The 25,553-nt window shown below is 38.5% G+C and overlaps 1 protein-coding gene across 5 annotated transcripts in view; it reads left to right on the top strand.

The window, feature by feature from the left end:
- The window catches only part of PBRM1 (polybromo 1), a 55,797-nt gene extending 30,244 nt beyond the window's left edge, over window positions 1-25,553 (top strand). For 2 of the 5 annotated variants that reach the window (XM_008941516.1, XM_008941517.1), the window contains 13 exons: window positions 606-817; window positions 1,960-2,145; window positions 3,819-3,976; window positions 4,885-5,151; window positions 6,506-6,651; window positions 6,950-7,107; window positions 7,733-7,916; window positions 8,554-8,764; window positions 12,660-12,861; window positions 20,739-20,894; window positions 23,214-23,284; window positions 24,493-24,709; window positions 25,048-25,553. In XM_008941516.1, coding sequence (XP_008939764.1) covers window positions 606-817; window positions 1,960-2,145; window positions 3,819-3,976; window positions 4,885-5,151; window positions 6,506-6,651; window positions 6,950-7,107; window positions 7,733-7,916; window positions 8,554-8,764; window positions 12,660-12,861; window positions 20,739-20,894; window positions 23,214-23,284; window positions 24,493-24,709; window positions 25,048-25,220 — 2,341 coding nt within the window. In that variant the 3' untranslated portion in view covers window positions 25,221-25,553. Of the gene's footprint in view, window positions 1-605; window positions 818-1,959; window positions 2,146-2,252; window positions 2,255-3,818; window positions 3,977-4,884; window positions 5,152-6,505; window positions 6,652-6,949; window positions 7,108-7,732; window positions 7,917-8,553; window positions 8,765-12,652; window positions 12,862-16,723; window positions 16,883-20,738; window positions 20,895-23,213; window positions 23,285-24,492; window positions 24,710-25,047 lie in introns of all 5 variants that reach the window. The other 3 variants (XM_008941515.1, XM_008941519.1, XM_008941518.1) reach the window with 3 other exon arrangements.

Raw genomic sequence — 25,553 nt, 5'->3', positions numbered from 1 at the left:
TTTCAAATTGCAAAAATGTAGAGGAGGAGCTGTTCACAAACTGCTTGACTAGTGGATTACTTTTTTGGGGCAATCACAGATGTACGATTTACAGTAATATTGTGCGAACAGTATGAACACTTGCAACTTCTTGCTGTATTTTACTTGAATTAGGTAGGGTACTTGGGGATGTGCAGGTGATATCTTGACTGTGAAGGAAAGGAGATATAAATGATATTAAAACATCTACTAATAGAAGAATGGATAAGTAAAATGTGTCAGTTTTGTTAATAATGCTGTTATTACTGTAGTTTTCAGAAGTTAACAGGTTGTAGAGGTCCACTGTTTTGGTAGCAACTAGTTAGCTTTGATCTTTCTGGTGTTCAAGGACTGGTGTATACAAAAGTATTGTTTTGGGTAAACTATAACACAACCTGGCAGCAGAGTAGCAGGTGGAGCATCCCTTGCCAGTGTCTTCTGCTGCTCATTGGGAGTAAGCACAGAAATCTATTGATAAGGCAAAGCTCTAGTTTTATCACTAAGTGTGGTGATGGTGGGTGTGTGTTCAGGATCCTGTTTGATTCTGCACAAACTGTGTTTCTGTCCTGTTTGTATTTTTTGTGTAGGACTGATTCGGAGATTTATGAGGATGCAGTTGAACTTCAGCAGTTCTTTATTAAAATTCGAGATGAACTTTGTAAGAACGGCGAGATCCTTCTGTCACCCGCTCTCAGCTACACCACCAAGCATCTGCACAACGATGTAGAAAAGGAAAAGAAGGAAAAGCTGCCCAAAGAAATAGAGGAGGATAAGCTGAAAAGAGAGGAGGAGAAGAGAGGTGGCTACTTTCTTTTTATTAATTTAAAATATATTAATTGAAGAAAGTACCTATGTTTATGATGTATGCTCTGCTATTGCTGCAGCTTTACCTTCTGAAGGGACCTTAATAGTCTGGTTGTCCAACCAAGGTCTTGTATTCTAAAGTTATGAGAGATGTAATTTGATTTGATCCTTATCAGTGAGGGCAGACAGCTTTTAAGAAAGAAATGTAGATAGTTACTAACCTTATGTAAACTCCTTAATCAGAACATGTTGGGATATGGTAGTCTTGTTTGAAGTATATTATGAAAGAAAACAATAGCTGCTGACTGCAGCTTTCTACTGATAAGAAACTGAGCAATGACTCTTCCAACTGATCTTTTAGTTGTTTCCTGTTTGACAAATACTGGTTTCATGATGTGCTGGTAGTGTTGTCTGTGGTCATATTTTTTAACACTGCTAAAGCAATTGTATTAAAGTAAGCTTTTTGTGTTCTTCTTTGGCTGTTGTGAGTGTGAAGAGGAAGGGGCTTGCACTATTTTGTAGGGCAAGAAACTTACTGTGAACATTCTTTGTGTTTCACAGTTCCTGACAGTTATTATCCATATAATTGTTGTGGAGCATGGCTAGGGGAATTAATAAAGCTCTCTAATTCCTCCTTCCCACAGGTAGGAGTAGCTCTGTTAGCTCTTTGTGCTTCACCTGTCTTTCTAACATGGTTCATCTTCCCACGTAGCACTGATGCCAGCAGCAGTGAAGTCTGGTTGCTCCTACCAGGCTCAAGTGTAATGGCCTTTTTCTGTCTCCCTTTGAGAGCTAAAAACCCAAAAGAAATCAAAATGTGCCTTTCTGAAGGCTTCTGAGCTCAGTGCTGTCATTGAGTTCCTCTTTGCTCACTGGAGGGGCTCAATAAAATTCAGCTGAAGAAGGGAAACCCAACCTTCAGCAGCACCAGTAGCAGAAAGACTAGCAGCCCAAAAGACACTTAAACCCTTCCTTCATGCTGGAAGTCAGTGGCAGAGGGATGCATCAGGTATTGTGTGGCAGTTGTGCATGTAGCACTTCTGCACTCAGAAAAGGATGAGGGCATTCCTATCAGTAGTCTTGGCTAATTTGGAAATGTCAGTTGCTAACATCTGTTTTTTCCTTTCTTGAAATAAGAAGCTGAAAAGAGTGAAGATTCTTCTGGATCATCTGGGCTGTCAAGCTTGCATCGAACCTACAGCCAGGATTGCAGCTTCAAGAACAGCATGTACCATGTAGGAGACTACGTGTACGTGGAGCCTGCTGAAGCCAACTTGCAACCCCACATAGTCTGTATTGAGAGGCTGTGGGAAGATTCAGCTGGTAAGGATGCCTCTGCTATAGGAAAACAATACGGTGAAACTTCTTATTACTATTAGAACTTCCAGTCTGAGCTTTTCTTGTGTAGATGTTACTTATTTTATTCACAGAAGTATGTATGGACTGGTGAGTATTTTTCTTGTTTCTGAGTTATTTCTTTCCAAAGAATATTACAAATATAAAGTTCTTGGATCAGCACATGTTTTTTTATTGTTCATCTCTACCTACCCTCAAACTGTACATATCCTAGAGAACAGGCTCTTCCAAATGGGACGGGCTTCTTGTAATTTAGGTGCAGAACACTTGGGGTTTTTCAGTGCTGAGAAACCTGAACCAGAGTTGAGCTTGTTTAACTGCAAGTATTCCACAGAGAGACGGTTTCAGAACTTGTCTTTGTTAAATTTCAGAACTGGCTAAATCTGGCATTTCCTGGGCCAAAGCAAGCCCTAACAAGTACTATTTTGTTGTTTTTTTTTATTTTTCTATCAGTGATACCATCTGTTTGCAGCAGGTACTTCTCTTAAGTGTAAGGAAGGCTAAGGACATGGCAAGGATAAGCGTGGTGCACACTCAGCAATACTGGACACTACAGTTGCTGAGAACTACAGTAGACTATAGTGGAGTTAACCAGTTGGTTGCACGTTTCTAAGAGGGTGGAACAGATGTTTTACCAGGACAGATTGAAAAAGGCTGTGACTCTTAAATTTGGAGAGAAGATAAGTGAGGCAGGATTTAATTAAGGTTTGCAAAGTCATTAAGTGGTTAGATAAGGTGAGTGCAGAAATATTGCTTAACAAATCTGGCAATACTAGAGTTAGAGGGCACTCATTGATGCTAACAAATCAGGTTAAAACATGTGCATATGTTTGTCTTTTTAGTACAGTGGGAAGGGAGCTTCCTGGCTCCCCAGGGTGCTTGCAGAGACAGATTATATTTGATTCAAATATGGGTGAGACAAGTCCATATACAACAGGTCTAAACCAAATAATAAGGGGAATAACCAGCAAACAGTAGCCAGATAAAGAGAATAGCTCTTTTAACACTCATGCAATGCCTGTAGAAGGAATGGAATGAGTTACAGAGGGTAGCCAGGGTCAAAGGCATTCTCCTGACAGCCTGTCCTGATCGCTCAGTTGGATGCAGCATCTTTTTCTTATGCATGTTTGTCTGTGATGGACAAAGTGACTAGCACTTTTTATTCTGGTTCAGTCTACAGATGACACATTTGCTTTGATTTAGTCAAATAGTATATATTTGTAACTTCTTTATGAGTCATTGTTAAGTATTTGAATTTGTCACAGCGTAAAATGGGAGAAACAGTTCTTAAAAAGCTTGAAACCAGTTATCTAAGATTCCTCAGATAATCAGGTGATTGTTGTATATTCTCTGAAGCCATATCAAGCCCTGAAAGTCTAGATTTATAAATAAGAACTGATCCTCATTAATTTTGCTGTATTGCATTTTACTGGGAAGAAAACAAATGGTAGGCTTTTTAAGCAACCTAGTTTTCCTTACCTCAGTTACAGAATCTTGCCCTGTTTTAAAACAGTTTACTCTCCGTGTAAAGACTACATTACTATTTGATTAATCAGTCAATCTGTAGTTGGTTTTGCTTGCTCATGTACTAGAGAATGTGCTATTTTACATCCTTTTTATCTTTCTACTTTTTTGTTAAGGAGAGAAATGGCTTTATGGCTGTTGGTTTTATCGACCAAATGAAACGTTTCATCTTGCAACACGAAAATTCTTGGAGAAAGAAGTTTTTAAAAGTGACTATTACAACAAAGTTCCTGTTAGCAAAATTTTAGGCAAATGTGTGGTCATGTTTGTTAAGGTGAGAGACTATTCAGGCTGGTATGTTAAGCAACTAATATGTTCTCTGCTCTTTTCTTGAAGAACCGAACATTCTACTAATACTTAAATCAAGTGGTACTTGCTCCCATGTACTGTTTGTATTCTTTATTTGCTTCATGAGATTCATAGTTCACTCAAGTGATGGTATTTCCCTGTGCTGGTTGATTTGTAGAAACATGATTATTAGATAATTAGCTAACTGATTTTTTTCAGACCATGTAGTAGAGAAATTGCAGGTAACTTCTTAAGGGTTCCCATAAAAGCATGTAGATTTAGGTTTGGTAGAGAGGCAGGCTTGAATGGCTCAGTAAGAGGATGAAGTCCTTTCATCTGTCTCAGATTTGATTCCACATCATCCTGTGCTGAGGATTTTTGACTTGTTTGCAACGTAGCTATCTCAGCCAGGTTTTTGAAGGTAGTGTGTCTGTATGGAATATTCTATAGCTGCTGAGTACATGAATGGATATCGTGGTCATGTATCAATGAGCATGGAGTGTACTTCCCACCTCCATCCCCAAAACCTGGTGATTGTGTCCTTTTTCCACATCAAAGCTCAGAAATCTTGTAAAAGTGGTTTTTAGGCTACAGATCTGGTACTACCTAATGTACCATTTTGGTAAATGAATAAAACGTAACTTCTCTCACATGACAACCTGTACTGACTTTAGCTGCTTCTCTAAGGGTGGGATTTCTTGTTGTTTCTTTTTAATATAACTTGGGTGTCAAACTGGAAGAAATGAACTCAACAGTAAGGCTTTATTAGTCTAAAAGCGTTTCTGGTAGAAACATAGAAAAAAAAACCAGGAAGCATGAGAGGGAGTTAACTGCATGTCTGGGGGGGGGGGGGGGTGTTGCTGAAATGTTTCATATTTTTTCTTCAATCTGCAGGAATATTTTAAATTGTGCCCTGAAAACTTCAGAGATGAGGATGTCTACGTCTGCGAGTCACGCTATTCTGCAAAGACAAAATCTTTTAAAAAGATTAAACTGTGGACTATGCCTGTGAGCTCTGTAAGATTTGTCCCTCGAGATGTGCCCCTGCCTGTGGTCCGTGTTGCTTCTGTATTTGCTAATACAGACAAAGCAGATGAGGAGAAACATGCTGAAACACTGGAGGATAGTAAGGTGGGAGAAAATATCCTTCATCTTGAAAAGGTAAGCTAGCAAGGGGAACATCAATTGTGTGTGATAAAGAATGACAAAATATGAGCCCTCATGACTTCGGTTTCACAGCATCCAGACACAATAAAGTAGAAATAAATAATAACGTTTCAGTTGTAAACTGCTGTACATATTTGTAAATAAATGCAAACAAGATATGAATAGATTAACAGAAAATAAATACTGTAGATATTTGCTAGATTGTACATATGGTTTCTTCTGATCATGTGAAGGGGTCGGGTTTTTTTTTTTACTGCTTCAGGAAAGAAGATTACACTTTTACTGTGAAGCTTGCCTTCAGTATAAGAATCAGTAGAACTAAAACTAATTTCAGTTCATGGCAATGCTGAAATGCTTTATTATGTAGTATTTCAGTAAAATAGTAGCTAGGCAGTAGTAAGCAATACGTAATATTCTGTTGTTTGTGACCTATTTATGGCTAATAGCAGCTTATTGTGAAAATGCTTAGAATATTTCTGTCTAGCATACTGCATAAAATGTTTTATTTCATTGTACTTAGAGTAATAAAATATATTTAAATAAATTTATTATGGTCAATAAAATTGAATTTTTATCTAAAATAAATATAATGTCATAAAAAAACTTAAAGTCATAAAATAAATCCACTTTGTATTAAGTTATCTGACAGAACCTCAGAGCAGACTACCCAGCATACTCATTGTCAGCTTTAATCAGACATTTAGGGTATATTATTTTATTTTTCACATCATAACAAAAGAAGGAATTATTTCTCCTGAGAGAATGAAAACTTGTAGGGTCTTTTCCTTCCACACTTTGGGGAGATAATCTCTGAGTGTTTTGGCTTTCAGGAGATCCTAGACTAGAAGGTAAAATGAGGCACAGTGTGAGTTTTGACTGAAGAGTAAGAAATTAAATAGGACAGATGGTATGAATTCACAAGCAATACATGAAGTGTTTATACTGCTGTATCGCAGAGTTGTATCGTTAATTTTTTTGTATGTTCACTTCACCATGTATAAAATTTTAAGCATGTTACTGTGCTTTAAAACAAGCCATAAAAATAAGCTGACAAGGCTCGGCTTGGCCAGTTAGCTTTGGAACAGTAGAATAAAAAAGGACCTGGAAATTACTGTTCTGGCAAAATTACAGGTTTCTGAAATAAGAAAGTTTGCAACATACGTGGTGGGTATCTTTTGATTTTGTTATTTAGTTTTGAAATTTCGAGGCCCCTTACTTCTGCAGGTACGGCTCTGTTTAGTGTTTACCTATTATTGGTACTGTAAAGATAGAGCAAAGTCTTGGCATCTTTTTTTTATGTGTTTTTTTTCCTTCTTCCACAAGTTTCTAAATGCCTGTTCTTCTGCAGGACAAAGAAGATGTTCCAGTAGAAATGTCCAATGGAGAACCTGGTTGCCATTACTTTGAACAGCTCTGCTACAACGATATGTGGCTTAAAGTTGGAGATTGTGTCTTCATAAAATCACACGGGTTAGTGCGACCTCGAGTAGGAAGGTAGGTGCAACTTCTTTATTTGCAGTTTGTGTCTGTAAAAATAACTTGGTCAATATATGCTTGTTGCAAAAAGAAAAGAGGATGGGAAAAAAATCTTCCAAGTGAAGCGAAATGTTAAAAGCTCTTAACAGACTGAGGCGGAAGTTTAGCCACCTAATAGAAAGATGATATCGTTGTACAGATGTACAGAATAGGCTGTTCCTCTGTACCAGTTTTTTTACTGACAGTCTTCCTGAGAGCTGTCTCAATTAGGAGGGGTGGCCTTTAATTTATGTCAGTGGCTTGGTTTTCTTTCCAGAATTGAAAAGATGTGGGTGCGGGATGGAGCTGCGTATTTCTTCGGTCCAATCTTTATACATCCTGAGGAAACTGAACATGAACCAACTAAAATGTTCTACAAGAAGGAAGTGTTTTTGAGTAACTTGGAGGAGACCTGTCCAATGACTTGCATTTTGGGTAATTATTAACTTCAGATCTAATGGACACTCTTTTCCTATAGACTCTGAAGTGATTTGTAGCTATGTGTAGGCTTGATTCCAAGTATGATGATTTTTTTTCATGTTAAGTGGGGGAGGAGAAATTTAGTCCATTTCTAATATGCATTCCTGTCTTTGAGACCTGTAGTGAGAATGCTCACTACAAGGAAGCTTTCTTACAATAAGGGACTTAAATATGTGTTACCAAAGTAAATGTCTGCAGCCAGAGAACAGAAATCTCCACTGTTGTTGCTTACTAATGTAATTATTCCAGTATGTGTTACCTGGAAATTCAGTCCAGGAGGAGGCTGAATTTTGGTTCGTTACGTAAGATGATGACTTTGTTTTGTAGTTATGATGCTGTGCTAAATATAGTTAATTAACTAGTGAGCATGGGGTTTTGTTATTTTGCAGGTTTTCTTGTTCTTTAATAAATAACCAAAAGCTGCATTGAGTTTCATATAACTTTCTCATGGGTGACATAATTTAATAAGGATACTGGTTGGTGTATTTTCCATAGTTGTGCCAAAACCTGATAATCTTCCAGACTTGTGAAAAATCTGCAGGTGTGGCTGCCTTCTTAAACAGCTCTTTCATTTCTGCAGGAAAGTGTGTGGTTCTGTCATTCAAAGACTTCCTCTCCTGCAGACCAACAGAAATATCTGAAAATGATGTTTTTCTTTGTGAGAGCCGCTACAATGAAAGTGACAAACAAATGAAGAAATTTAAAGGGCTGAAGAGATTTTCACTCTCTGCAAAAGTAGTAGATGATGAAATATACTACTTTAGGTAAAGATGTGTTGGGAATGAGGGGGTCATTTGAGCACTCTTCTATATAAAAGTCATAGTTGTTGGAGAATGTGAATTTTGACTAATCACACTTTTGGGAAGAAGTCCAGATAACATCAGTCTGTTCCTGGTCTTAATACCAGTGAATGTTTTTGTCATCTTCTCCTGACTTTAGGAAAAGTCATTACATTATAAGATGGGTAAATTCTCTTGGATGTCATTAAGGTACTTAAGTCCTCATTATGGGTAACAAATAGGTTTCCAGTTAGTTAACATTGAAATATAATTAAAATATTATGTACTAAACTAAGTAAAATGTAAAATCTAAGGAAGATGTGGTGTTGACTGCCTTCTGTTGCAGAAATAAAGTACTTGCTGCATTGAAATCCCCTTCTAACTCATAAAAAAACAGTAATTAAAGTCCTTCAAACGAGTGACTGAAATTAACACTGGCCATAGACACTGAATGATTTCTGCTCACTGCTCTGAAAGGAAGCACAGATACATCCCAACTCACGGTTTTTTCCATGTAGTTCAGTGACAAAGGGAGAAAAGTTGGTTTTCTTTTTAAAAATATATGCTATTTCCTTTAAAGTGTGTCCTCATCTACTTTTTGTCTTCCTCCTCCACCTTTCAGAAAACCAATAGTTCCTCAGAAAGAACCATCTCCACTACTGGAAAAGAAGATTCAGCAGCTAGAAGCAAAATTTGCTGAATTGGAAGGAGGTGATGAGGACATGGAAGAGATGGGAGAAGAGGAAGGTGACATGACTGAAACACCTTCCATGCCTCAGCTTCAGACCCCATTAGCTAGTGAATTGGATATAATGCCTTATACTCCACCACAGGTAAGGATATTCCTAGAGGAACCTTTAACCCTTTATATTCCACCTTCTTTCCCCAACCCAAATAAACAAAGAAATTATAACATTTCATACCCACAGAAGAGATCTGTACTTCAGTTTACAAGTCTATGGAATAAATTACATGGAACAGTTTTGGCACATCCAATATGAAATTCAGGTGATAATATTTAAGTCCATTAAAATGTTTTTAAAGGAAACTATTCAATTGATGAAAATCTAGGGGACATTTCTGGATTATATGTTAGTGTAATTTCTAATTAGTACGTTTTCTGTGACACTTTTTCAGAAATACCTTAAATATAAAGTTGGGATGTAAGGGTTTAATTGTAATTCTCAGTTTACCTAACACCCATTTTTAAGCTTTTCCTTAATTTTTGAAAAAGAACTAGCATTTTGGGTGTTACAGTTTTGCTACATCTTTAGAAAATGCTGTGCATTTTCTTCAAATTGAATAATTTTTCATCAAATCTTTGAAGAAAAAAAAAAGTCAATTTTTTGGTATTGAATTACCATTCTTGGAAATAAGAACTTGTTAAGAAAGATAGAAGAATTGGATGTCCTAGAAGTTTTAGTATTAATTTGCTGATAAATGGATAGGAAGTAGGAGTTGTGTATGGTCTTATGTCACTTGAATGCAGCATGAGTCACTGCTGCTACTTAAATGGGAGACTTTTGATCCCCTTCCTGCTCTTGCTGTGGTATTTATGTAACTGAGTATCAAAGAAGGGTGAGGAACTGCTTTAACTGGAAATTAACCTAACCAAAAAAGTTTGTTTGCAACTGGATTAAACCCTTTATCTGTCTCATCCCATTGCCACATTCAAGCAAGTGCCAGCATTAAAGAGGTAATGGGAATGACCTGCTGGGAACAGTAGGGAGTTTCAGACCCTTTTGTAACCAGCAATATGGATCTCTGCTGCATTACATTGACTGTAAGGTGACAACCTCATCTGTAGTAGAAATAATGTGACCCCTGGATAGAAGTAACTGTCTTTGGGTGTCATGGAAAAGAAATTATGAATTTGGAAGCTTTAGCTTGGTTTGATTGTGATTTTTGCTATGGGCAGACCACAAAATGCATTTTCCTATGCATGATTCTCTTGCTGCTCTTGTTTTAGTGTGCTGAATTTCATAAATAGCATGAAAACTCTTGTAGACTGTTACAAATAGACAGCATGTTACCAGCATTAACCAACTAATGTGAGACTTCCAGAAGGGGAAGGTAACTTCTTATAAATCAAAATATTGCCATTGCTAAGAACGGCAGCTGCTGAAAGCAGTTTAAATGGGGATTATTGGACATGACAGATGTCCTCAAACTGCCTTCTGCAGCATTCAGTGTCTTTTGGTCTTGTTTGCTTTTTTGTCTTACATAACTGTCTTCTGCTCATATTCCCTTGAGAAGTTTTGTTTAAGTACTAATATGTAATATTTCTTTTAAAAACCAAGTTGATAGTTGCATTATTTTAATTTTTAAAAAGTTGTTCATAATGGAACAGTCTTGCAGCGCTTTCAGGATAACTGGTGAGAAGTCACACTGAATGGTATAGACACATATGTTGTATGTAGCCATTAGACACATGTGAACTCTGAAGTCTAGATCTTGAAGTGGAAAAAAAACACAAACCAGTGACCAAAAAACACCCAACAAATAAGAAAAACTGAAAAGGATTAAGAGCAATGCTAAGAAATGAATGGTGATACACAAGTTCCCTGGCAGATTCCTCACACTGTTTATCTGGAAAGAAAAGACGTGTTGGGTCTGAGCTGGTGTTCAGTGCACACTTTAACTCCAGTGGAGAGATAACTAACACAGCACAGAAATAAACTTTCTTCTTCTTTCACTGTCCCAAGTGAAAAGTGTCATTTTAAACAAAGCTCCTAGGTGAAAGGCATGTGTCTCCTTCATGGTCTCTTAAACATATGTCATTTTATACATTTTTTTTTTTTTCTCCTGATACCAAAGAAGCTGTTGCTGCACCAGTGGATGAAAGGGGTCAAGACAAGTCAATATGTGGTACTGTGAGGCTTGACAAATAGGTGGATGCTGCTCTTCTGTGGTTTGCTGTGAATCAAGTCAAACCTAGAAAAGGAAAATATGTGTAACAACCTTTTTTTTTTTTTTGCTTGAGAAAAGGCACAGAAGGAGTCCTGGTTTATTTCTTCTCTTAATACATCTGAAACTGAATATGCAACTGTCTTGACTCAAATGGAACAGATTCTCTTCATTTAAAAATGGTTGTATTGGAGATGTGAAAGAATGGAGAATACAAGAACTAAATTCAGAATTCTCAGAGTTTCTCAAAGTCCTGTTTGTCCTGCTAAACTGATGGGTAGGATTTCACATTAGATTACTGTTATCAAAGCTGTTGTAAGCACAATAAAGGCAAAGCCAGCTGATAATAAGTGCAGATGTAGAAGAGGCCAAATATATAATTTGATTTTTCCCATTTCTGGATTGAGAGCTCTCCATCTGCCAATGTGGGCTTGTGTGAGAAGCCAGGCTGAGTTGTACATCCTGTATCTCATCCCAGAATCTGTGTGGAGTTTTCTTCATGTCCTTCAACTTAGAGACAAACCTAGAAGACTTCCTCCCAAAAAGACAAGTGTTGTCTTTAGGTTCATAATGAAAACATTAAGGATGGATTGCCATTTGAAAATTAATATAGTGAAGTTTGGAACTGCATAAACGTATGTCTCAGTTTAGCCAGTGCCTTGCTTAAATTAATGGGCAAGACTTTCAATGCATCTTGGTACGGCTGAAGCTTTGTTTTTAGCTGAGAGAAGAGTGCCAAACTGTGGGGACAAAGTGACAAGTAGGAGTTAGTAAAGTCTCCAGAATTTCGGGATAGAAAGAAGGCAGTTGTATATATTTTTCGTGCCTTTTTTTCCCACCAGGTATTTGGAAGCAATTAAACTTTTCAAGATGTGAGAAATTCGTAATGTTTGGAATATGAGAGGGGCCTTTTGACTGTTTTGGTATTATGATACAATTGTGAGCCTTATTGATCAGAGCATGGGTGAATTATGGTCTCTTGTGACCAGTATGGGTGGAAGGACCTATCAGAAAGGGGGTTCCAGCTGTGGCATCTCAGTGGTTGTCAGAGTAGGTTAAATTTTTTGATGGCTGGAAGCATCAAGGAACTCTCAACAGGAACACCCATGGTTGAAAAAGCAAGAGAGCAGAATTTTTATTAGCCATCAACACAGGAACAGGATGTGAACCTGTTCTACAGGTAAACTGTGATCAGCAGAACTGGGCTTTGAGTTTATCAGGGGAGATGGCTACTTAAATAATGAGAGGTGAACACTAGAGAGTTCTAGTGGCAGGCAAAATGGAGATAATTTAGGCATGAAAAGGGTGGAAGATGGATCCAGGGAGGGTAGGGGTTGCAAAGGCTGAGGAGGAAAGGGAAACAATTCCCTAAAATGTACAGTGGTGAATAAAATGCTTTACTCCACTTGTGTTGGCATCATGTCAGAACAGCATAATGGATGAAATCCGTGACATAAGGCAGTGTTATTTTCTTCTGGCCTTCCAATTAGGTCCTCAGTTGCTACTCAGCTTTTCTTAGTCCTCTTATTCAGCTTGATATGTTTTTTTAGCTAGAAGTAAGCATTATGTGTTGCCTTACTGAGAATTTTTTGAAGCCTTGGTCGTAAAGGTGGCATTATAAATGTGTGTGGATGCTCTTGTCATGTATCAGTAGATGCAGTAGTCTCTCTTTAGGGGCTGAAAGCTTGAACGGTCCTCGTGTACATATGTTCAAGAGAAATGAAGGAATATTTTAAAACCCTATTTCTTACAGCTTTGAATTTTGTATATCAAGAAGCTTCTCCCTTGTACACTTGTGGTCATAACTGCTTTTTCTCACAGTCCACTCCCAAGTCTGTTAAGGGCAGCACCAAGAAGGAGGGATCAAAAAGGAAGATCAACATGAGTGGGTACATCTTATTTAGCAGCGAAATGAGAGCTGTGATTAAAGCTCAGCACCCAGACTACTCCTTTGGAGAGCTCAGCAGGCTTGTAGGAACAGAATGGAGAAACTTGGAAGCAACAAAGAAAGCAGAATATGAAGGTAAATAAAAACTAAGATGCTAAACTCTTTTCAGCTTTTCTTTTTTTCTTTCTCAACGCATTCATTACTGTTATTGAGATGGCAGGCATACTAAAAGAAGATATTTATACTTGTGTTCTGGACATGCCTTAAAGAGAAGGTCATATTGAGAGATGACTGAAGAGGACCATGTTTAAGTCATGTAGTGCACAACTGATAATTTAAATGTCTTTGCCACAAGTAACTAAATGAACCAAGACCAAGAAAATGGGGGAAAAATTAGAAGTAAAGGGGCATGAAGTCCCTGGGCTGGAAGTCAGTTGGAAAAATGTTTTGTGAAAGTTACCTTAAAGGAGGACTGGGGGGAATTTTGGACAAGAAGCTCTTCAGAGCTGTAGTGGCAGGTAAGAATGCTTACAGTGGAGTGGGAAAAAGTTCTCTGATGAACAGTACTTAGAGTCCTAAAAAGCTCTGGTAGATCAAAATCAAAGATACAGAATCTGTTATGATATTGTAAATAACACCTATCGTTCAGTCTCCGTATTAATCAACAGTTGTAACTGGTTTTGTTGAGAGCTTCCATATCCTGAAGTAAGCCCAGGAATATTTCATAGTCATGAGATACTTCAGATCTTTCTTGTTTTCTCTGTTTTCCCCTCTTTCTCCCTACTCTCTTTCCCCTCTCTCTCTTCCTCTCTTCCCACCTCCCCTTTCCTCCCGTGCTCTCTCTGCCTCTTTTCTGATATTGGTCATTGAGCTTCAGCTTTATTTTATTAAAATAAAATACAGTTAATCCTTAACAGGAGGCCCTTACCCAAACAAAATACATTGTCTCAACATCCATAGTTATTATGCTAGTTAATAATGTATCAACACTTCCAATATAAAACCAATTTTCTTTTAAGCAACTGTTGCAATTTATTGGCAGAAATTGGTACTTTGGGTAGGAAAGTTTCAACAGGTTGGAAAGTTATTGCCCAGTTCAGTTATAACTTCGGGGTTGTTTTTTTTTTTAAATAAGGTTTGTTAGGTTTTCTGCATACTCATAACTTAAAGGCAGCTTTGATCTTCAAACCAGGTTTGCACGCGATCACTTTCCACTCTCAGCCAGCTGGGTCCTTTGTGAATTTGCAGTAGTACCTCTGTGATGCCAGCACCACTCAGCTAGGTGCAAATGCTGTGAAGGGAACCAGTAATGCTCTTTCTTTGTGGAAGTACTATGGCCTTTTTTCCTGTTGTAGTTTCCTCTTACACTCTCCTAGGTGCACGTGGTATCTTTTTGTTGACAGATCCCTCCTTACAGTCTAATCTTTAAGCAGTAGGATGTTTAGCAGGTCATTGGTTCTCAGCTTAGAGCAGCTGGAGGTCCTGCATTTCCACAGGAAGACGCAGCTGTAATGTAGCAATGTTGTCTGTCCGCTGTGTTAATGATTATTTCAATTTTAATCCTTTTCCTCAATTAAAATTTTCCAAAGCTTTAGGGTTTGGGGCTGCAGTTTCTCTGCTTTGGTGTCTGCCCAGAGCTAGACTTACTCTAATTTGTTTTTGAGGGGCTGGGATGGGGTTACAAGGCACCCAAACTGTGTTTGCTTACCATGTGTGAGAGAAACTGCTCACTGGGAGGAGTCAAAATTCACATGCTCTCTAGTGTGGACTTGCACCAGGGAACAGGTCTGGCTCGACACCTCAGGGAAAAAGTATCTATCCACATTCTAGTGAAAAGTGGTTTGCATTTAAGGTCCATTTTAACCCACTGAAAATTTAATTTGATATATATGCAGGGTAATAGCTGGGTTTTTTTAGCAAGAGTTGAACAGAGAACAGGGTGTTTTGGAAGTGCCTGCATGGCTAACTGCACTGTGAAAACTCCTCAAAATGAAACAAAATAATGCATGGGATTGACATAAAGGCCTGTTTTAAGGAAAAGCTTTGTTCAAACCAGAAGGTCTCCTTCCTGTGTCTTGAGATGTGTTGGAAATGTTCTTTGAATTACCTCAAGTCCTGGCCTAAAGGATTTATGTTTAATATTGAGCATTAAGGTGAACGCTCAAGGCTGAACTTTTAGACACCTGCTACCGTTCCCTTTGGTAGTGTTGTTTCATCTGTTAGTTCTGTGGCAGTCATGGCATGGACAGAGACTAGGTAAAACTCAACTACTGTCCTACTTGAGGTCCTTCTTCAAAGCTCAGCACTCTGAAGTCTGATAAAGCTGAATGCTTAACAGTATTTTCTCATTCATCAGAGTGTCTCCAGAACTTTTGCTTTTGTCTGATCATTTTTTTTTATCCAGACAAAAGTAGGTGAGAGTCAGAACAGTTGCTTCATCTTTTCCTCAAATGCTTGCTCTGCTCTGAAGAGGATTATCTCATTTTTCTGCTTCAGGATCTACATTTAAATGTCTTGTGTATTTTGTGCTCAGTCATGTATAAATTGGTTGTAGTAGATTTAGGAGTTTCTGTGCGGCGTCGTCTCTTCCTGAAATGACAGAAGTGGAAAGAAGGAAGGAAATGCCTTTGGAAATGAAACTGGTCTTTCAGTGTGTGGGAGTAGTGCTAGAAGCTGCACAAACATGTTCTACAGGAGACAAACATGTGAGAGACTTTTGAAGTCATATACTATAGAAAACAAGTGACAATGGCAGGATGCATAACTTAATCTCCTTCATGAACTTCTTCTTAGCCTTTGTTTGACAGAGGACTTTCCTGTTTTAGTGGCAGTTTTCATCTTTCACCAACTGCAAGAAAACTTCTAGCCCTGCCTTTACTGTTATTTAAATTTGCTGGAGGTGTATGCTGCATTCATTTATTCTTTGTTCCTCATTGCGTCAGTCAGATACAACGTTCAGAGTAAACAAATCAGCAACTTGCATGCCCCAAAGCACCTTGAATGGACATTCAGTATATCCCTTTTTTTGTTTGCTTGGGTTTTGTTTTTTTTTTCCTTTCTTTTTCCCCATGACCCTTTTGCCCTTTCCTTAGTATGAAATTGTCCTCTGGTTAGATTCCCATGCAGTAGATCTTTTGTTCTTATAGTCACAGTGAGAAACTTGATTGAGATAATGACCAGATTCATCGTGCAAAGGACACACATGACCTCCAGTGAGCAGCACAATGTGAGTTAGACATTTCCAGAGGGGGGAAAAAAAATAATTAAAAAAAATAATAGCTTAAAGGGGAACAAATGGACAAAATGACAGAAGGAGGCAAAGAAGAATATTTTTCGTTCATCAAACTGCTGCTTGTTATGTTCCAAACACTAAGGACCTACCTGCACTAGGGAAACTTTGCAAATGCTTCCTGACTTTGCCACCACTTTTCAGCTGCATCAGTAGTAAAATACATGGGGAGCCTAAGAATAAATGGGCACCAGCTGGCACTGCTGTCTGCTATATGCATTGTACTTGAGGCCAGACCTGCTAGATGTGGTGCTTAAAATCCCTGCAGCAGCTGGTAGCACATCTATGTGAGAGCTGCTGGCCTTGGCTGCAACTGTTTTAGCTGGGACAGTGGTGTCAAAGGAGGAAACTTTTTGCCATGTTTTCCTACCGCAGACCAAGCCTAGTGCTGGACTGCTGCTTCATGATGGTAACACTGGTGTTATTATCAAATTTGTTCTTTGACTTTTTAAATTTTTATTTTATTTTATTTTATTTTTTTTTTAGAACGAGATAAAACTTTGTGGACTATTTTTCATGAAAGGTTCTCTAAAAGTCTTAGCTGCAGCCACATGAAATCAGTTCATATGCCATATAAAAAGATTCATCTGTTCTACTTTATATTTGACTAAACTATGCCAGTGTTTGACTAGTCCTTTTTAATGAACAGATAATATTTTGAAATTCTGGGTTACAAAACAGAACTGAAAATCTAAAATACTTTTACAGAGCGGGCAGCTAAAGTTGCTGAGCAGCAGGAGAGAGAGCGAGCAGCACAGCAGCAGAATTCCTCCCCCCGGGCAGGCACTCCTGTCGGGGCTCTTATGGGGGTGGTGCCGCCACCAACACCAATGGGAATGCTCAATCAGCAGTTGACACCCGTTGCAGGTAAAACGTAGGAGCTATGACCATTTTTTCCTCATCCACTATATCAACCCCCTTCATAACTCTGAACACTCTCTTGGGTCACTTTGTTCTTAGGGAAGAAAAAGCTCAACCTCTTCAGGCCTTCTTCATAATGAATATGCGTAACTGCGGCACTAGTCTGGTAGCCCCGTGTTACTTGCTCCGGTGGCCGGTAGCCTGTTGAAAATGCAGAGGAGAAAGGGTCCTCTTTGTGCAGTAGTCCTGTTCTGTTTGTGTGCAGTCATGTTTATTCACTTGACTTTACAGAGTTTGTGTTTGGCCTTGCTATGACAGGATGGGAGAGAGCTAAGTACTCCTTTAGTGCATGCAGCATCAGTGGAAGTGGTAAAGTAGGAGGCAAATTATTTTTTTTTTTTTTTAATTCTTGTCAGGAAGGTGAGGCAAACAGAATCCAAACACAATTTTTAATCCAGGCAAAAGCTTTAAAGAATTGTTTATTAGAAAATGGTAAGCAGAGCAGACTAGGATCTAGAACCATTGCAGAAACAAATAAAATGCCAACATTGCTGGTTTTATCAGGTGATTTTTCAGAGTAGAACTGAGCTTGAAGAACTCTTCCACGTGGTCGCTGTTGCTGGATGTTGTGCTCGTTACCAGTTGTAATCCAGCTTGAGTTCATAAGGAGTATGTTCGGAGTAAGTATTTTCAGGATCAGATCTGAGGATAGTGCAGTCCACTGGAGATTCTTGTATGGGAATCAGCCATATGTTGGTGAGAAAATGAATTGGGTATGACCTGATAGATTGTTTTTCTTTCCCCATTTAGAATTAATTTTCTAGATTCCATAAATTAAAATTCCATATTTCTAATTAAAACAGATTACTTCAGTGGAGGTCAAAATAGTGCTGAGTATGTAAAAATGCATATTTGGAGGGGTTTCAGTTTGAGTTTGAGTTTTTTTAAAACTTTCCCTTAAGGCATTCCAATTATTCCATTTATTATTCTGTCATTTTTCTTTCTCATCTCACAGGCAGTGGCCATATTTAGAGGCAACAGCCTGAAGCATTTTTCATCAGAGTCTAAATCCCTTTTCAGTACACAGGCTGCATGGATGCTTAAACTGAAGGCACATTCATTATGTGGTTCATGGTCTCTAGATTACAAAGCATTTGTTTACATTGAGTTGCATTTTTCCTTGTTCTTTTTCACTTTGTTCTTGATCATTTTCCTCTGAACTGTTTGCAGTTGGTGTGTTTGTGTGCATACACGTATCTATTAAGAAAAATAAAAATAAAAAAAGTTCTCCAGTGCTGATCTCTCTCCTGAGTCACTTACTTCAATCTAGAATATGTAGAAGTGTCATCCTCTTGTGGTTGTGTTTTCTTGGTTTGGTTTATTTTTTTTTGGCACCGAGTCACTTTTCAATTTTTTTGGAGATAGATGTTAATGGGCAGTGATACTTACTATTGACCCTTTCTTAAAACTTTTCAAACAATGTACATTCTGCACACGACACATGCTAACTTACTTCCTGTGACAGTCTCCTCAAAAGCAAACCTGTATTTAAGACCATCATCTTACTCAAGTGGTTAGACATACAAATCTCTTCACTTTGGCAGTGTGAGATACTTCCTTAAAGTAGATTATCAAGTGGATCTTTTTAAACTCTTTCTATTCTCATGGCCCATTTGAAAAAGAGTCTTTCATCTTTTGGTTTCCACAAGTCTTACTTAAAAGTATCTTATTCTGTTGAGACTTCTTTCATGTCCCTGACCATCATATGATTGCTTTTCTCTAGTGTAGAGAACTACTTCATCATAGATGTTCATAGAACTTCTTTTTGGCCCATTGGCCCAAGAAATTTGGATGCCTTCTGAGATGCGTTTCTCTTAGCACACAGCGCTCTAATTTCTCATCAATGTAGGCATTACAAAAGTTCATTTAATCCTGCATTGTTACAGTAAAACATAGGAGAACAACTAGTTTGAAAGACATCATAAATCATAGCTGTGGGAGCTGGAAATAGTTTGCCTATCTTTACTACTTAAAAATCAAAGTGGTAACTCATATGTGGGTATGAGAGTGGCTGCTCATTGAACCTTGTGATGAGCTACAAGAACTGATTTCTCATGGAGATTTGGTGACAACTTTAATAATAGAGCCAGTTGTTGAGTGAGTATTTTATTTAGAAACGTACAAATGAACTTTCCTGATTGATAAATATGAGGTTATTTCATTGGAGGATTTTTGTTTTCTTTGTTTTGCAGTTTCAGAAGCACATATAAATGCATTGAAGATGTCATTGTAGCTTGGGGTGCATTGGAGGTACCAAGCGTTAGCTACGGTGAAAGCCCTTTATTTAGGGATGCTTTTGGTTTTTTTTTTACTTTTTCCATTAGAAATACAGATTTCACTATGTTAATAAAGAGGTATAGATGGCCTTCCAGATATTTGACACAGGTACCTAAGACCTACTTAATAAGTGTCAGCCTAGGTGTCCTGTGGAAAAGGAAGGTTTGAGTGAGATCGGTTCTTTATTTTCTCATTGTTTGGTGCATGTAAAGCTTTTGGAATTTCAGGTTTCTCACCTTGGTAACTCTTCCTGAGGAAGTGCCAAATTTAGCTTGTATTTTGGAGCTGCTCCATCTGGTTCGATTGTGACAGCTTTGTTTTCAGTCACAGCTGATGTGAGGTGTTGGCTAGTCTTATTCCAGAAATTCATGTTCTGAAAGTTTCTTTTGAGTTACTGGGAGTGTGGCAAAGACTCAGTAGGTGGTTTCTTAGGACAGACTATAGAAGCCCCAGCGATTTTGCATTCCTAAATTTACCTAATCTCTCTAGACCTGCTTCTGTCCTCTGTCATCTTTCCATTGTCTTTACAACCCCTTTCCTTGGTTACCTGACAACACATCCATTTAAATTAAAAAGTTTAAAAACCAGGTGAGGGGCAAGCAAGTTATGTTCCAGGACCTAATAAACACAGTGCAGTTATATTGGGTAGGTTCACCCCATGGATACCAGCAACTTGAGCTGAAAACAGAATAAGCTCTAAATTGGCTTCCCTCACATGCAGAACACTAAAGTTATGAGCAGCAGCACAATACCGTCTTCATCACATTATTGATTTTCCTATAAATACACTTTGCAAACATTGCCAGTGAAATTCTGTGAGGGACTGCAGGTGCTCCTTGTAAATCCTTTCACTTCAGTCTGCTCATGGGAGTGTATGTCACTGCAGCCCAGCGCAGCCACTGCTGTCAGGTTAAAAATTTGAGTCACTTCCTTCGTTTCTACTGGACATGGTTTAATAAATATCACCTTTGTCACTGCTGTCTGTTTTAAGTATGCAAATGTTGTAGGACTTTTCTGTGTCAAGTTTGGATATGCACTGCAGAAAAACATGTAGGTTATTCTTTTTGTTCCAGTTGGGTTTGGTCTCTGAGCTAGCCCACATAGCAGGGCTGTACATAGAGCTTGTGTAGCTAGTGTTGTGTTTGTAATCTGTATGCAGATGGCAGAGCTTTAAGCTGTATTAAAATTGCTTGCGTTAGTAACATTTACTTGTGGCTGAATTTATTCTGTGTGTTAACATATCTGAATATTCAGCATTTATTGCCCCGTGAGAAACATACAAATACACTAAATACTAATTCATCAAAAGTATAGTGTTTCATATTTATAACGTTTTATTTTTAATTTTTATTCATTTTTGCAAGATACTAATTGTAGTATCATCTTGCTGTACTAAAGGTGCTTTTTTTCCTGTTGGTTTTTTTGTTTGTTTGTTTGTTTGTTTTTTGTGGATAGTGCATGACTTACTGTGTAGATCATATTGCATGTTATTGATGCATGTTTGAAATTTATTGTGTCCTTCAAGGCATGATAAGTGGCTATCCACCGGTGCTGCCACCTTTGCAGGGCCCAGTTGATGGCATTGTTAGCATGGGCAGCATGCAGCCACTTCACCCAGGGGTGCCCCCACCCCACCAACTTCCGCCAGGTATGCCAGGCATCCCAGGCATCCCACCACCCGGTAAGAATGTCATCCTCATTCGCTCCTTATTTCATTTTCATGTACTTGATGTTTAATCAGTTGTTACAGAAATGATCTTGCAGCTTGTTTTGGTCATAGCTTTTGTTTCCAAACGTTGCAGTTTTGTTGAGCTGCAGCACACATGATGCACTGCTGAATATATGTGGTCAACACAACAACATGTCCAGTAAACTGGTAGGGAAGAGTTACTGGAGAAATGTGATGCTGTTCCAGGAGTAGTTTTACTCCAGCCAAAAAAACTTGACAATTGTGCCTGAGTTTCTCAGAGGCCTGAAAGCTGAAATCAGCCTATTCATATCCTGATGTCGTTTGAACAGCATCCTTCCACTCTTCCTTTCCTTAGTTCGAGTGAGCTTATAAATGAAATTTTTTGCTCTCATTCCTTACTGAGCACTTTTTCAGTAGTGTTTATCAGTAATCAGACTGCATTTAAATGAATCTGGTCATGTAAGACCCCTTGGCCACTGGCATGTTACTGTAAAACACTGTTCACATTAAACCTTCTTGGTAGAACAGGAGATGGAAGTGGTGAGGTGGACTTGGTGTACTACTGTGGCTAAATTTTGGATTGATTTTTGAGAGCATATCCACTACACATTTGCTTTTCTTTTTTTGCCAGAGTGAGTCAAAAAAGAAAAAAAAAGATAAAAGTGAGGTGGAATAATCTTCATCTGCCTTCTGATGCTGTTCTCTGCTAATAGAGTTTTTACCTCTGAGAACTCATGTGCCTATTTAAAAGATGTGCATCCCATATGTTCAGCAGTTAGACAAGTGGTCTCATTTGCCTCCCTCTACCCCACTTACAACATTATCTGTATATAAATTGGTTCATTTATTTGTTTATTTTTTGCTTGGGTTTTTTTTAAATCCATCAGTATTAGGTGTGCAGCTTACAGCTTTGCTGGGGTGTGAGATTCACCCTAATGTCATGTAGGAGTAGGAAGCAGCTGTGTGTCTGTGAGCCTGTCCTCGACTCACCCAAGCAGGGACACGTCAGCAACGTACAGATGTTTGGGAGGTGAATCCAGGACAATGCATTTCTTTGAAGAGCTTTCCCACTGGAGAAGTGGGCTGTTTGTATGGTATTTAAAAACAAGGGAATATGGGTTATGGAATAAAATAATGCCTGGGAATGGAGGACCACACGTGAAGTGGTGCTAAATCAGGTTGGGGGGGCTAAGGGGGAAGCCGTGCTCCCATGCTGGAAAGGTGAGGATGCCCTTCTTCAGACCTCTTTGCTTTGTACCAGAAAAAACCCATGCCATATTCCACAACTTGTATTACCAATGCTTTTCCAAAGTTCTGATTTGCTGTTAGTAGAGATGCATTTAAAAAGGAAGCTGTGATCAAATGAAAAATGTATTTGAACTATGCTTTAGTTTGCAAAATGCAGTGGCACATCTTGTGATCACTGATACAGAAATCTGGATGCTAGCGGAGTTAGTTTGAAGCTTTTCCAGTGAATGAATATGAGAAGTAGCATAAACAGAAGGAAAAGCAGCAGCATGCCTAACTTTCATTTTTTCAGACCAAAGCATCTGTATGCAAAATACTGGGAACTGCATGACTTTCATTTAGATGTGTCAGTTTTTGTACATAAGACTGACGTGGGTGTTTTCTGCTGCCCTCTGTGCAATAGGGGAAAAAAGCCTCAACATGTTTGAGAAAAACTAACAGGTTTTATTTTTTTGAAAATTATTTCAAATGTTCATCGGTCTCATGTGTAAGGCTGTTTAAACTTAACCTGGAAATTGTGTTTTATATTAGTAATACCTAATGGAATTATGCAATGGCTTGGACTTCCTCCTGCTGTGAATTTTGTATTTTATATGCAGTAGTTTATTGAAATTAACACAAGGAAATGTTAAATCATGCTAAAGCAAATCAGCATTTCCTTTCTTAAAGGATTCCAGGAAGATCCTGTCAAGCCAAAGGCCTATATTAGAAATTAAAAGCTTTAGTCAGGCAATCACTAACTAGTGTGCAAAAACCCTGAAAACCAGAAGTTATTCATTTTGCATTTCTCTAATGAAATTAATTCAACAGGCCACATATCAGTGTTTGGTAGTTGTCATGCTGGCTTTTATTTTTTTTATTTTGTTTTTTTTTAAATTCAGAAGCTTCTAAAGTGTGGGTTTTTTTTTTTATTGGGAGGGAGGGGAATATTTGAATGTTGTACATCTGCTTAAAATAACTGTGAGCAATGATATCAAAGTATAAATTCTTATTATAGAAGACCAAAGAGGTATTTGTCGCTAATCTGCAATAAGACTAATTATTTTATATTTTGGAATATAGGTGTTATAGGCCAAAATGTGACCCCCATGGTAGGCACTCCAGCACCTGGAACAAGTCCTTTTGGGCAACAGGTGAGTCATTTTTGCATTATTTATGAGGCTCTAAGGCTCTGAATTAGCATTTGAACAGCATGTCAGTTAAGACAGTAGGAATTCACATAGCCTTTCCCAGGGAGGACACAAACCAAATGTACACCAATACATTTAGAACCAGTTAATGTCTATATCTGTTGGTCTAATTGTTATTAATCCAATTGTGTTCTGCCCAGTGGGGGGAATTCTGCAGTATAAGCAAGACAGTGTTTTGTTTTGTTTTCCTTCTACTAAACTACCACAAGTCATTTCAACACACTATTAAACTGCTGACAGTTTTGGTTTTGTATGCTTTGGCAACACAGAGAGGACACTGTCCACTTTCTCAGACACTGATGAGTGGGTGAAACTGTTTTGTTTGCTCTGATATTTCAGAAACTGATGAGGCAGATGTTCATTTGCATTCAGAATTTTGAGTCTGGCTAACAGTGATGATTAAATGTTCCTCCTTGGTGATTAATACATATGAAGTGTTGAGAACACTTCCAATTTTATTGACTAAAGTTTTGTATCATAGAGAGAAATGTGATTTGGCTAGAGGCTGTAAATGAAACCAGAAGTTGATTGAGAAAGTCATGAAGTGTATAAGTCATGACAGTCAGTTATTCCATACCACAGGGTGTCTGTGCTGACTTCTCAGTACTGCTGCTTAATCACAGTAATGGGAATTTGTCTGTGTGACTGTGGTTATTTTTGTGTGTGTGTGTGTGTGTGCCCACAGTTTTTGCCAGACAGCGGTGAGTGTTTATTTTGTGAAAGTATCCTAGGCATCCAAGGATGAGGCACAATTTGCTGTTCTAGAGATAAACCCTACACCTCACAGACCTCATGGTTTCTGATCAAATTAGAAAAAGCATGAAATAAAAAGGAAGCAAAGGAGTAATTAAGGTTAATAGGAGAGAGAATAAATGGTGATAGTAATCAGAGTATGGTTACATGGATCAGAAATACGACCCATGTTGTGTGTTAGATATGAACATGGTTTGCTTGTGCCTCCTCTCTCGGTGCACCCCGGTGACCCCAACAGAGAGCTCTGGCTGAAGTGGGGGTCTCCCAGGGAAATTTTCATATGCCTTTGTTCATAACCTGTTTTGAAGCTGTTGCATGAGGATGACCCGAGACACGGATGGGACATGGCTTCTCTGCAGTTGCCCGGCTGTGAGCCCTCCATTGCTCTGTCGTTGCAGATAGGACTCCTCGGCCCCCCAGGACAGCAGGCACCCCCTCCATACCCCGGGCAGAGCCCAGCCAGCCAGCCCGTCATGCAGCAGCCCACCACCCCCATGTTCGTCTCCCCTCCACCAAAGACACAGAGGCTTCTCCATTCTGAAGCCTATCTGAAATACATTGAGGGGCTTAGTGCTGAATCCAATAGCATTAGCAAGTGGGACCAGACCCTTGCAGGTAAGGCTTTGGATGCAGACTGGGATGCTTCCAGACCGGACACTCTTCTTCATAACCATCACAGTTTTTTTGCTTTTATGGAAAAAGCTGAATAAATCTGCTGCTTGCTTAGTTAAATATACACATGCAAGTAACTGTTAAATCAACAGGCTGGGAACAGATATGTTATCAGCAGGCTAATTCCATTGGTGGTGTATAAATCTAAGTATCAATTGTATGGGTATGGGCTAAAGTGCTAGGAGTAAAAGATATTCTGTAGAATTGTATTCTTTTTCTAGAAAAAAAATATAGTTGACATCAAAGCCGGTAGATAATTGGGCTGTTTCTTGACCTTCCAGCACGAAGACGAGATGTCCACTTATCAAAAGAGCAGGAGAGTCGACTCCCTTCGCACTGGTTGAAAAGTAAAGGGGCTCATACCACGATGGCCGATGCGTTGTGGCGTCTGCGAGACCTCATGCTGCGAGACACCCTCAATATCCGTCAGGCGTACAACATAGAGAATGTTTAGTCACACAACTGCTTCTTTCTTTGATACCGGCATATAAGGAGTTTTGTGGAGTAATAGCTGTTTTAGTTACTGGGTGGGAAGAGATAACCAACAATAATTTGTATTGCATTTTACTGTACATTGCAAGATCATTTTTATATAAGGACACTTTTAATAAGCATATTTCACTTTTTGTTATATTAAGTTGACTTTATCAAATACATGGATTTTTGCATATATTTCCTTTGTTTGAAAGGCGATTTCATAATTGGTTAAGTGTAGTCAAGGATTCATCTTTCTTATACTTTATTGCTGAGAATCTGATGCCATTGTTTTTATATAAAAGAAGAAAAA

Source organism: Merops nubicus, unplaced genomic scaffold (genome assembly GCF_000691845.1).
Source record: "Merops nubicus isolate BGI_N331 unplaced genomic scaffold, ASM69184v1 scaffold39715, whole genome shotgun sequence".
Classification (NCBI taxonomy): domain Eukaryota; kingdom Metazoa; phylum Chordata; class Aves; order Coraciiformes; family Meropidae; genus Merops; species Merops nubicus.
This window is presented reverse-complemented; position numbering and strand designations above follow the sequence as displayed.